Source organism: Podarcis raffonei, chromosome 9, assembly GCF_027172205.1.
Source record: "Podarcis raffonei isolate rPodRaf1 chromosome 9, rPodRaf1.pri, whole genome shotgun sequence".
Classification (NCBI taxonomy): Eukaryota; Metazoa; Chordata; class Lepidosauria; order Squamata; family Lacertidae; genus Podarcis; species Podarcis raffonei.
In genome coordinates this window covers 25,456,669-25,470,082 of record NC_070610.1, presented here as the reverse complement: position 1 = coordinate 25,470,082, position 13,414 = coordinate 25,456,669, and the positions used below count along the sequence as shown (strand labels likewise).

Sequence of the window (13,414 nt, the reverse complement as noted above, 5' to 3'; positions counted from 1 at the left end):
CCAGACCCTCTAACCCCCCCCCAAAAAAATGGCCAGCTGTTTCAATAGGTTTGATAGACATCGTGGATCGGAACCTGAAATGTTGCAGCTGGGAATGCCTGAGGGATATAACTGGCATAGCCGCCGTAAGCGGCTGCAGCGGCTGCAGCAGCGGCATTCTTCTGTAGTGTGGCTATCGTCGCTGTGGCTGGGGCAGCGAAGGGAACGTAACTTGCGCCATAAATCCCCGCAGCTGGGATTCTCTGCACGTTGGGAGCCATCGTGTACACGGGAGTTAAGGGCCGGCCCTGGAAACGACAACGGCGAAATCTCAATGCCTGAAATAATCCCCCCCCCCCAAGAAAAGAAAGAAAAAGGTCTGCTGCAATATAGAATCGTAGAACTGCTGAGTTGGAAGGAGCCACGAGGGTCATGAAGTCGGACCCCCATGTGCGACTCGAACCCACGACCGTGAGAGGAAGAGTCTCACGCTCTACCGACGGAACTATAGCCTGCATGCCTAAGCATATTTTAGAAACCAGGCCACATCCTTTTTCTTGGAACAGTGAGAATCTGCTGTCTGTAACTTGGTCTCTTTCTGCCTTCCCCACACCAGCGTTTCTCAAACACCCTCAGTTTTTATAACATTTGGAGAATGTTATAAGAGGACTTTGTACTTCACTGTGAGGGAAGCTTTAGAAATAGGGACATGTTCTGATGATCATTGCTAGGGTTGCCATATTTTGAAGAGCAAAAAAAGAGGACACTATGACGACTCTCATTTTAAATACCCCTACTATATGTAGGCTATAGAAGCTGTGATATATTGCTGGGGGGGTGGGCAGGAGAAAGAGAAGAGGAAAGCAACCACCAGTTATGTCTATGTCTCAAACAGAAAGTATAACCAGAGACATTTTGACAAATTTAATCCACCCAGACGAAAATTTTACCCCTGAAAAAGAGGACGTGTCCTGGGAAAAGAGGACACATGGCATCCCTAATCACCGCCTACCCCCCCGAAAAACCTTTGAAATAATTTATGTTCAGATTATCTATCTTCGCACAATTGGATATGCCAGGTATTTGGTTGGGGCCCTGAAAATGTGTTGGTTTGGCACAGCTATCCTGCACACACAGGGCAGGGAGATTATTGTTTTGTGCTGTTTGTATTTTTATTATGTATTTTGTGCTTTTCCCCTTGTATTTTTATGCTGTGAGCTATGGATGAAGGGCGGTGTACAAATTTGATAAATAATAACAATATGCTCACGCCAGATCCCAAATGCAAAGTAAGTGAACGAACTTGGAGACAGGTTGTCTCGTTTTCTCAACAAGGACACTCTCTCAACAGCAGCATGGCAAGAAACCAGGCTTTCTATGTACAAGGAGGGATAATCCAGTAGAACCACCTTGATCAAAATTTACCTGAAAAGGAGGAGGGGTTGAAACTGAAGGTAATACGGCGGCGGCTGCAGCTGCTGCTGCACTAGCATGATCCTGCTGAACAGCAATGGGGCTGATGATATGCTCAACGGCGTGGATTTTCCCATCTTCAATCATCTTTGCTGTTGGCGCTGCTTGAAACACGGAATACTGGGTACCAATAGTTGGGATAGCTACTGAAATAGACCAGAACGGGATATTTTCAGTCTACGCTTGAGACAATCATAATCCTGGCACTCTTGACATTTGTTGTTGTAGCTTTTAATCTAGCATGATACGTATGGGTTCTGGAGCACATTGTGGAATGTCATGGAACGCATTCCTTTCCTTGGATGCTGTCAGGCATAAGAGGTTCCAATCCCCACGGTAAGGTAAAGGGACCCCTGACCATTAGGTCCAGTTGTGATCGACTCTGGGTTGCGGCGCTCATCTCGCTTTATTGGCCGAGGGAGCCGGCGTACAGCTTCTGGGTCATGTGGCCAGCATGACTTAAGCTGCTTCTGGCGAACCAGAGCAGTGCATGGAAACGCCATTTACCTTCCCGCTGCAGTGGTACCTATTTATCTACTTGCACTTTTTGGTGCACTTTCAAACTGCTAGGTTGGCAGGAGCAGGGACCGAGCAACGGGAGCTTACCCCGTCGCAGAGATTTGAACCGCTGACCTTCTGATCGGCAAGTCCTAGGCTCTGTGGTTTAACCCATAGCGCCACCCGCGTCCCTATCCCCACGGTAGGTGGCCAGGAACGGATACGACAAGGAAAGTTCTTAACAATGCTTTTATTCAATATTCATAGAGAGAGGCTTAGAAATGCAGCCTCTTAGAGTAATGGTGTTGCTCCAAGTGAAACCCCACCCCCTACGCCTCTCCCATTATACGTCATCCCTATGATGGCTAGCCTGTGCCTTCTGCCTCTGAGCTCTCTGCTCTCCTACTTTCAATGTTCTCCGGGTTCTGGGAGAGGGGGAGTCTGGAATGCTTTCTAAAGACACTGTGTCTGTCAGCCGGTACTTATTCTTCCTCCTCTCCCATTATTTCCCAGCTTTTCCCCTCATCTGCCTCTGAGCTGTGACCTCCCTCAAACCCCTGTTGTATTTCTGAACTGCCTTCTTCTTCTCTGGAAGGGTCAGGCTGGGGAGGCGCTCTCCACCATTCCTCCTCTGCCCAGTCCCTGACAGATGCACATGAAAGCGGATTCTCTCTCTGATATGTGCATATTTGCTCACACGAGCAGGACACAACATTACTTGCCTTTTCCAACATGTTGGACCTAGGCGGACTTAAGATGCAATCCAGTTTGATGACTTTGTGTGCACAGAGCTTTCCAAACTTTTCATGTTGGTGACACACTTTTTAGACATGCATCATTTCGTGATGCAGTAATTCAGTTTTGCTAGCAAACCGGAGGTTAAACTAACTGCTTTCCAACCTCGGGAGGAATGTGGGAGCGTTTGCACGACACACCAACGTACTGCAGCCGACACGCTAAAGTGTCGCGACACGCAGTTTGCAAAAGCTCTGGTCTACACAGAAGGGCTTTTGTTTTGGCAGATGCCTCCACTAAGAGAGGAGGAGGGGAGGCCGGTTTCGCCCATTCGCTCTGCTTCCTGAAGCCCCTCACACCACCTTTCACTTTGGTTTGGAGGGTCCCCCAGATCTCAGAAGCTGATCTTCAGGGACTGCGGAGGAGAGGGGGAATTGGCACTAGGGATGAAGGAGAATTGGCACTCAGGGTGTGGGAGGAATTCAATTCAGTTCACATTTGAAGTCAAACCTCCTTTCTGAAACAAGAACTGAAACACAGCCACCCTTTGAAATGTGCACTTTTCCAAACTTCGCAGTGAAGTTCTCCCTCCAAGTAATGCATACAAATATAGAACACTTTGGTAAAGGGTGCATTAACAAATGCATATGTTGTTGAAAATAGTATACAAAAAACGCATTCTGTTAGGGGGAAATTGCTCTGCAAAAATGTGTATATTTAGGGGAAATTGCATATGAACGTGTGAGTGTTAGGGGGAGAAATGCACTTAAATCCTGATGAATTTCCAGGAGGGCTTACTTCACAGACTGATGTGGAAATGGATTTAAGATTGGAAAAAAGGAGAAACAGGGAGAAACTGAAATTAGAACCATGGAATCACAGAATTGTAGAGTTGGAAGGGACCAACAGGGTCCGACCCTTGCAAGGCAGGACTCTTCTGCCCAACGCGGGATTCAAACCCACGATGCTGAGATTAAAAGTATCATGGAATATGTCCAACTTTAATCGGCAGAACTTGCCTCTCCCCTGTAGGAGAGCAAAGAGCTCAAAGGCTGGGTTCTATAGCCTCTCCCTGTAAAGTTTGAAATAAAAGACTGTAATAAACTTTTCCTCGTATTTATACTTCCCTGGGCAACCAGCCGGGAGCCACTGATAGCACTCTGACAGCTACTGTATAGGTTTGCAGGGAAAGCTGATATCTAAAAGCACCCTGAAAAGGAGAACATATTTAGCTCCCCATCTCAATAAATCATACTGACCAGTGCCGGGTTTAATGGCCACGGGGTTGACAGCAGACAATTCCAAATTGGGCACAAGTTCGTATCCTTTTTCTTGCTGTTTCCCTTTCCCTTCATGGTATCGGCTATATATGCCGCGGCCTGCAGAATAGCCCCCCAGGTACGAGCCTCTCGGGCCGGGGAGTCTGTTCCCTGCTGCACCTCGTCCTCTGCCTCGAACGCTGCCTGCTTGGGAATAGAAAACACACACCATACAATGGATCCGCTAAACTCGCAAGGAAGCATTAGCATCCACTTGACTGGAAAGTCTACAATCTAATGCTGGAAGAAGGAAGGAACGAAGGAATGAAAGGTTTACAAAGAGTGCAAGAGCTTTTTGCCTTATCTGTAGTACTGAATGTAAAGCCCGGTAATTAGCTATTAGGATTGGTACATGTTTTTATTTTAGCTTAAGGAGTATTTTAGTATTTTGCTGTCTTCTTGTCTCATCGGTTGAGTGTCCTAGCAACATTTTCTAACACTGCTTTAGATGTCCGAGATACAGGTGACTCACAACTTGCGTGGGGACTTCGGTTCCAAGGATTGCGTGTAAAGTCAAAACTGCATATAACCAGGACAACCCCAGAACTGCCCCTGCGCCATCATCTTGATCTTTCTGGACCTAAGCAGGCCTTGGTCCTCATCCCTAAGCAAGGTAGAGAGATTCATGGGCTCTGGGACGCTCTCACACGACCTTTCTGCAGCAGGAAAACCCTGCAGGCATTTCATTTTTGTGATTAAAGCTGGCCGACTGCCTAAGAGGGGGGAAAAACCCAAAAAGCCCAAGGAGTACTGAGTGTGATCTGAACACTCTACACAGCAACATTTTGTTGCAGATCTCAGGTGCTAAAACTAATTACTGCTTGCAATAATGATAATAAGGTAAAAGGTAAAAGGTAAAGGATCCCTGGATGGTTAAAGGTAAAGGTAAAGGGACGCCTGACCATAAGATCCAGTCGTGGCCGACTCTGGGGTTGCGGCGCTCATCTCACTATATTGGCCGAGGGAGCCGCATCCAGCTGCCGGGTCATGTGGCCAGCATGAATAAGCCACTTCTGGAGAACCAGAGCAGCGCACAGAAACGCCGTTTACCTTCCCACTGGAGTGGGAGGTTATCTACTTGCACTTTGACATGCTTTCAAACTGCTAGGTTGGCAGGAGCTGGGACAGAGCATCAAAGGTGACTATGGGGTTGCGGCGCAACTCTTGTTTTCAGGCCGAGGGAGCCGGCATTTGTCCGCAGACAGCTTTCCAGGTCATGTGGCCAGCAGGACTAAACCGCTTCTTGTACAACGGGACACTGTAACGGAAACCAGAGTGCACGGAAACACCGTTTACCTTCCTGCTGCAGTGGTACCTATTTATCTACTGGCACTGGCATGCTTTCGAACTGCTAGGTTGGCAGGAGCTGGGACAGAGCAACGGGAGCTCACTCCGTTGGGGGGATTCGAACCGTCGACCTTCCAGTCGGCCAGCTCAAGAGGCTCAGTGGTTTAGATCACAGCACAATAGTACATATGATAAAATGATATGACCACAAGCCACTCAGTTTTGCAAAGTTTTTTGTTTCTTTTAAATCAAGGGTTCGATTTATGCGAAACAACCAACAGATAATAGTTGACATGATAAATGCCTTTAGAAATCAATGGGAGTCGTTCATTTTTATGCAAGGATGTAATTTGGAAAAAAACGTATCCATGGGCATACTGACATCTTTGAAGTGTCACTTTGTTGAAAGAAATTAATGGAATGGTTTTGGAGATGCTGTTGGTCATAGGGAAAGAACGATGGCAGCTTCTACTAAAAGCTAGCAAAATGTGCTTTGTTCTTAATGGGCATGGTCCTTGCCTTCCCTGCAAGGACCTCCGGAGAGTGCCGTTCTTCTCTGTGCTCTCTGCACACTCCTGTAGAACACCAGGCAAGGGAAATTGCCTGTGCATTTAAGGGAGTTTGAATGCTGGAAATTGGCCTAAAGGCAAAGACAACTAGGGGCCCACAGCAAAATGTTGCAGTGCATCGGAGTGCTCCGGTTAAGGGCTGCAACGGGCATGGAACTGCTCTTCATCTAAATGATACCAGAGCAGTTAACAATCTATAAACATAATGCAATGAAATCTACATTTAAAACCACAATAGAATCCCAGCATTATAGCCGTGACTCAGCCATGAAGCTTCCTGGGAGAATCAATAGTACTCAGACTGACCTACTTTACAGGGTTGTTGTGAGGGGTGGGGAAAAACTAAGGGATACACCGTATTTTTCGCTCTATAAGACGCACCAGACCACAAGAAGCACCTAATTTTTGGAGGAGGAAAACAAGAAAAAAAATATTCTGAATCTCAGAAGCCAGAACAGCAAGAGGGATCGCTGCACAGTGAAAGCAGCAATCCCTCTTGCTGTTCTGGCTTCTGGGATAGCTGTGCAGCCTGCATTCACTCCATAAGATGCACACACATTTCCCCTTACTTTTTAGGAGGGAAAAAGTGAGTCTTATAGAGCAAAAAATATAGTAAATGCAATCAACCAACTGTACTTTTGGGTGTTCTTGGGGGGGGGGTTGAGACATGGGAGGGAAGATATTTTAAGAAAGTGCCTATTTGCTTTCCCATTCCCTAGAAACCTCCATCCCAGTATATAGCCCTAAAATTGGCAGGTCCAAACGCAGGGATTTTTATTGCTATATACTTGCAGGGGTGGGGAGTGAAAAGGCTTAAAGGAAGCAGCAAATGGAAATGTTCCCTTTCCTTCTACCTGAAAGGTAGGGATTATTTATTCACCTTTCAGCTTCATAGAACCCTGCCTCCAATTCCTGCCTCCAGGTACTATAGCTTTTTAGGGGCTCACACAGCTGAATTCACCTTCCACTCATGGTCCTTGGAAAAAAAGAAAACCTTAACCACTAAGCTCAACAGTCTGTTTTCTCCTGAAGTTCTTTGAGCATTCTCAGTCTTCCTCAGACTGTTTTTGCCTTTCCCTGCCCCCATTTCTTTTTAAATTTGTGATTTAATACACATGCCTGTCGGGCTGTGTATTTTTAAATGTTTTATTTATTGTTTATGACTACCTTCGTCAAGTTGTAGTTGGGTATATTTTTCATGTCATAAGCCGTGACAAATAAAATTACGAATGCGCATATCCATGTCTAAAGGTAAAGGGGGCCCTGACCATTAGGTCCAGTCGTGGCCGACTCTGGGGTTGCAGCGCTCATCTCGCTTTATTGGCCGAGGGAGCCGGCGTACAGCTTCCGGGTCATGTGGCCAGCATGACTAAGCTGCTTCTGGCAAACCAGAGAAGCACGGAAACGCCGTTCACCTTCCCGCCGGAGCGGTACCTATTTATCTACTTGCACTTTGATGTGCTTTCGAACTGCTAGGTTGGCAGGAGCAGGGACCGAGCAACAGGAGCTCACCCCGTCACAGGGATTCAAACCACCAACCTTCTGATCGGCAAGTCCTAGGCTCTGTGGTTTAACCCACAGCGCCACCCGCGTCCCTTATCCATGTCTAGAGTCGCATAAATTTGCCAAAACCCCTACCCTATTGTTGGGAAGCCCTGTTTCGTTTCTGAACCAACAAGCATGGAGATACACAAGTTTAGTATTACGAGAAGATAACAATACAGGAAGTAGGCTCCTGGCCTTGGACAGAATGCTGGAGCCCAGGTGCCTCCTTCCCAAAGTTGGGCAGGTGTTGGGAAGATGGCAGGAGGCAGGCTCTTTGAGCATCGCACATGCCTTCCTAAGCCAGGTAGAAGCTTCCCAGTATTTGGGAATGAGGCAATACTCTAATTTACTGGGAATATTTCAGGGACTAGCCTAGTGCCCCTAGTCCACTGCAAATGGATTTCTCATGGACAGTGCCAATCCTGAATGTATTGGATTTGTGATCATTATGCTCATTTGCCTTCAGCAGCAGCAAAGCAGTAAGCCTCTGGTCTATTTTTGGGGAATCCTGGAACATGTTTAAGTTTTTACTCTGCTAACTATACGCTGGAATCTGCTCTGGATCAATAACAACTAGAATTTCCATGCCACTGGTGTACTAAGGAAAGCTGGCCCAGATAACCCCAAAGGGGGCCAAAAGTTGTCTACTAACCTTTCACAAAATATTCTCGATTTGGGCCAATCAGAGCATTATACGGATATCCATAATATGCCAGGGTGTAAGGATCACACGAGTAAACGTAGTTCGGCTGCTGAGTGACTTCAGGTGTTGCTCCCCCTTTCGCTGCTTTCTGGTAGCGGGTGTACTGTTCCTTGTCTACTGGCTTGGCTAAGGTAACTTCCAGGCACGACCCTTCAAGTTCAGTCCCATTGAGATTATTCATGGCATGAACAGCATCTTCCCGACTCGTGAAGTGTACAAAGGCATAATCTCGAATTTTTTTAACCCGTTCCACACATCCGGGGTTGAACTGCCCAAACACTTTCTTAATTGTATCCTCGGTGGTTTCAATCATCAAATTCCTCACATACAGGATTTTGACCGTCTCCATGACATCTTCGTCAACATCGATTTCTGGCTCGGCCCAGTCAACTGCAATCTGGTGACCCCAAAGCTGGATTCGGCCAGGCATCAGTTTCCTCCTCGCCATGGCGGCTGCCCTGTGGCTTTCGTACTCCACGAAGGCAAACCCTCTGTTTTTCATCTTATCCGCTGCGCTGGCATACACAATGACGTCAAGCACGCCTTCCGTCACCTTGGAGATCTCTTCTAGGATTTCCTCTCTCTTTTTCATTTTGGGGATTCCTCCGATGAACAGCCTGCAGTTGTCCACGCTGCAGCACACCCCTAACAGCCTCCCTGGACGGATTTCGTAGTTGTTCAGCTCCTTGACGGCACGCTTGGCTTCGTATTTTTGGGTGTACATCACAAAGGCGTAGCCACGGTTTTTCCCGTCAAAGTCCATCATCAGGCGCATTTCGTAGATTCTCCCCGCGGTTTCGAAGACGGGCACTAACTCGTCCTCGTAGACGTCGCGAGGGATTTTGCCCACAAAGACTTCGCATCCGCGGGGAGGATGAAGCCCTTCCCAGCCCGGTGGGGGTCCGCCATACTTGCGTTGCCCATTCTCCTGCACCATGGCGTAACCCGTACGTTCTATTAGTTGCAGAAGCGCAGCTTCGTTCGGTGCACCGGCCACACCTTCAGGGACCTTATTTGACTGCATATTGGAAGAATCGTTACTCATCCTGGCAGCGGAGTCTTCAGCTGTCATTATGTCCTGGTCATTCAAAGTACCTGAACATAGAGGTCAGAAAGGAAGACGTTAGATGCAGTCAGCAACATGGGAACGTTTCTCTCGCATGAGATCTGGGTAGTTCTTGTAAGGGAAGTGCAATTACAAAGAGGCAAACATACATCTAGCAACAAGATTTGGCTCGGTTCGTATATGGCAACGTTGACATGCAAACAAACTCTTCTCGACAAAGCACGACACGTGGTCTGAAGATGGGTTCTGCAACAAAGCCCATGTGAAAGTAAAACAAAACCCTGCCAAGAGCCTTCTCCCACCTACACGGAAGTAGGGGACGAGAGCTCACGCGAGCCCCATGCTTGGCTGGGTTTGCTCAGGTTGGTCCAGGCAGCACTGCCAAACCACGGTTCAACGTACAGCAGTACCTTGGTTCTCAAATTCTGGTTCTGGGACTCAGTTTGAGTCCTGAAATGGTTCAAAAACCGAGGCACAGCTTCCGATTGGCTGCAGGAGCTTCCTGCACTCAAGCGGAAACCGCATTGGATGTTCAGCTTTTGAAAAACGTTCGCAAACCGGAACATTCACTTCCAGGTTTGCAGCGTTCGGGAGCCGATTTGTTAGGGAGCCAAGCCGTTCGACTACCAAGGTACCACTTGGAACAAGATGTGGGGTGAAGGTTGGCAGGATTATATCCTGCAGTTTATACCCCATTGCAAATATAATTTCTTAGGAATTGTTGGGCATTAATAACACAAGTTTGAAAATTGGTCTATCTATGCAATTTCTATAAAAGTCACCATAAAGCAGTTTTCCACGTTGCTTACTGCTTTGGCTTGCAAGGTTGCAGAGTTGCTGCTTAAAAGGATACTGTTTCCTCACATGGTAATGAAGATGCTAACATAGAACACATTCAGGAATGCTTACAACCTAGATCCTCTCTGTAGAACAGCCTTTCCCAATGCGATGCAGTCTTAGTGGCTGCTGAGACCATATAATACCGGTTCTGAAAGACCTACATTGGCTCCCAGTACGTTTTTGAGCACAATTCAAAGTGTTGGTGCTGACCTTTAAAGTCCTAAACAGCCTTGGCCCAGTATACCTGAAGGAGCATCTCCACCCTCATCGTTCAGCCCGAATATTATTATTATTATTATTATTATTATTATTATTATTATTATTAGTGTTTTGAACTACAAGTCCCTGCAGCCCCAGCCAGCAAAGATGTGCAGAGCCGCCCCATCCCTGATTTACGAAAGCATGCCTCCTCCCGCAATGATTTAATGCAGCCAAACTCTTACTTAAAAAAGAAATATTAAAATACTATTTAACATTTGAAAACAAGATGACTAGAACACATGATGCGAAGATGTGGAGGATGGAAAGGGATTAGTGATCTGATGCGCAGACACAAAAATGCTACAACATCCCAGGATGAATCTTATTAGACTTCAATTATTTTTCCAAGGGGCATTTTGATCAGGGTACTTTGATATGAAAAGTTGGGATGTATTTCATATAATCGCATATTGTCCTTAACAGTCATGAGAATCTTAGCCACAAGCTCAACTCACACATGCATACACACAAGTCAAAATCTTCAATCTATACCCCTGAAGATCACTGGGGCTCTTTTATTCCTCTGTTGCTGTGATGCTTTCTCCGACACACAGTGTGTCAATAAAAGGCAACTGACCCCCCAAAAAGAGGTGATATAATGTTGACAAGGTGGAGCATTTATTTATTTATTTATTTATTATTTTGACAAAGTAATAATCATAAATAAATAAGAATAAAAAGTGAACCCCACCACTGAGACCATTCCATTGTAACTATCCAACCTCCCAAAATTTCAACACCTCTTGTGATGGTTTGAGCCCTTTCCGTTTTAACAGCACAAATTCTACAAACACCTTTCATGTCTCCTCAAAATCATTTCTCCTGCATATTCCCTGTCTTACCTTGATGGCACATGTTAATTTATCGTTAATAGCTACATCCCACAACTCAACCATTCTTCCATTTTATATTCTTCTTACCCCTTCCACTTCCTAGCTATAATAATTCCTGCAGCTGTCAATAAATTTGTGAGCAAGTCCTTCAGAGGCTGTGAACCTTCCACCCCATCGTAAATTGATAACAATGCTACCTCTGGACTTTCGGTCAGCTTTAACACAGTGATTTCTGTTATGTCCTTAAACACCAAGCATTTATTTATGGCATTCCCACTGTATTAAGTTAGCTATAGCACTGCAGATGAGGTTGAAACAAAATGGCAGTTGAAAGGGGTAGGTAGAAATTTCCTAAAGTGTTGCCCTAAGAATGCAAAACAGTTTCATTTTAAAAACTACAGTGAGCAAAATTTACTAGGTTCATTGGAAAGGAATTTGGAAAATAGTAATGATACCCATTAAGAAAACATAGCCTTTCTTGTGGAACTGTGTCAAACAGTCCCCTATTTTCCACCAGTAAATTAGGATGGAGCTGCATAAATGGCAAGTACCATTTTTGGTTATTTTGTTCCGTTGCTCTAACAAAACATAGAGAGTTTTCATCAATGCAAACCTGATGTTGGCATGTCGTCCTTATATATATATCTGCTCATCTGCATAGCATAATTTGGGGATGGGGAGCTTCTGGTTTATGGGCCTAATCTGGTCCGCCAAGTCTCCTGATGCAGCAACTAGGACTCTCCTCAGGCTATGTCTCCTTCCCCTCCTCCTCTGTCTTGCTTGTGGAGGAAGCTGTCGCTCCTCCATCACTCTCCTGCGCTGCATTTTCTTATTTTCTTATTGAGTACAGTGGTACCTCAGGTTACATAGGCTTCAGGTTACAGACTCCGCTAACCCAGAAATATTACCTCGGGTTAAGAACTTTGCTTCAGGATGAGAACAGAAATCGCGGGGGGGCGGGGCGGCATGGCAGCAGCGGGAGGCCCCATTAGCTAAAGTGGTGCTTCAGGTTAAGAACAGTTTCAGATTAAGAATGGCCTTCCGGAATGAACTAAGTTCATAACCAGAGGTACCACTGTATTGAGAAAGGGCAGCTCTTTCCACAGGACACTGTGAGGAATCCAAGCTGAGAAATATTGGCCCCGGATTTAGCCAAAGCTGTTAAGTGCAGCTACGAGGGAACCACAGTTTATGCAGAGCTTACAGGCGGCTTCACACAATGCAATAGCAACACTTCAGGTAGGGCTGTTGCCATATTTCAAATGGTGAAAAGCCAAAGTTTCTGAGCTTTTTTTTTTTAAGTTTTGCCCGAAGTTATTGCGCTTTTTTGGGGGGCAAAATTGCAAGAGTTTTTGCAACATTGCAGGATGGCAGAGGCTTCATTGGGACACCGCCGAGGGAACTGGAACAGTGGTGCCCTTCCTGATAGGCGGTGGGGGCTTAAGCCCCCTCTGCCTATCAAGAACTGGATTCTAGCCTGCAGTCGGCTTCGGCGAATGGGGATGTAAGCTAGGGACTCGGGCTGTGCCGGAGGGCAGAGCTGACAGAGCAGGTAGGTTTTCCTCGCATCCACCCCTTGCCCATTTAAGCAGCCTGCACCTGGGGTATTACTTGTTTGTTCCTTTCCCTGCCTGCCAACCCTCGATTTACGCTGATAGTCAATGACTTTGCTGTGGCTACGGTGGTCACTGTCTTTTAAGGGGCCGGGTAGGAATTTGCCCACCGGGCTAATTGGCACCTAGCCGGTGGTTTGCCTACCTCATAGCAATCATCACAACTGGTTGGGCATTGGGGCAAACCTTTGTCTTGGATGGAGGGGAGGTTGTAGTCTCCGCCTGCCCCTCCAAACACTGGAGTATCCCATTAAAGGGATCCAGGGGGAGTGGCCATGTCTGCGTGGCCAGGCGGAGGTCAGGGCCGAAGGCACTCCCCCATACATCAGGAACCCTGTTTGATGTAAGTCTTAGGAACCCCCATCTGGATTGACCACGGAAGTATTCTGGCGGGCTGGAAGTATTTTGATTGCCCCATGCCCAAGCCAAGCCTCTTTCATCTATATTCAATAAAGTTGTGGCCTGTTTTGACCTAAAACCAGTCTCATTGGTCTCTTATTTGCATGGATTGGGGTATGGGGAGCCCGATGCTTGGTCCTGCAATAGAAAAGTAAGTTGTGGAAGGAAATGGTTGTTTGAACTAACCGACAGTGTGCAAAGGTCACAATGGGATGGACCACCCTCAACACAGAAAAGTTTGTATACAGCTGTATCTATGCTAAGTATGACACATCTGAAGATATCATGGTCAAG

At 46.5% G+C, this 13,414-nt stretch overlaps 1 protein-coding gene across 7 annotated transcripts in view; it reads right to left on the bottom strand.

The window, feature by feature from the left end:
• Positions 1 to 19: 19 nt before the first annotated feature.
• The window catches only part of RBM47 (RNA binding motif protein 47), an 89,360-nt gene continuing 75,965 nt past the window's right edge, over positions 20 to 13,414 (bottom strand). For 5 of the 7 annotated variants that reach the window (XM_053403644.1, XM_053403646.1, XM_053403641.1 and 2 more), the window contains 4 exons: positions 8,058 to 9,203; positions 3,945 to 4,151; positions 1,405 to 1,598; positions 20 to 287 (listed from right to left, as the gene is read on the bottom strand). In XM_053403644.1, coding sequence (XP_053259619.1) covers positions 42 to 287; positions 1,405 to 1,598; positions 3,945 to 4,151; positions 8,058 to 9,180 — 1,770 coding nt within the window. In that variant the 5' untranslated portion in view covers positions 9,181 to 9,203 and the 3' untranslated portion in view covers positions 20 to 41. The remainder of the gene's footprint in view (positions 288 to 1,404; positions 1,599 to 3,944; positions 4,152 to 8,057; positions 9,204 to 13,414) is intronic. The other 2 variants (XM_053403647.1, XM_053403648.1) reach the window with 2 other exon arrangements.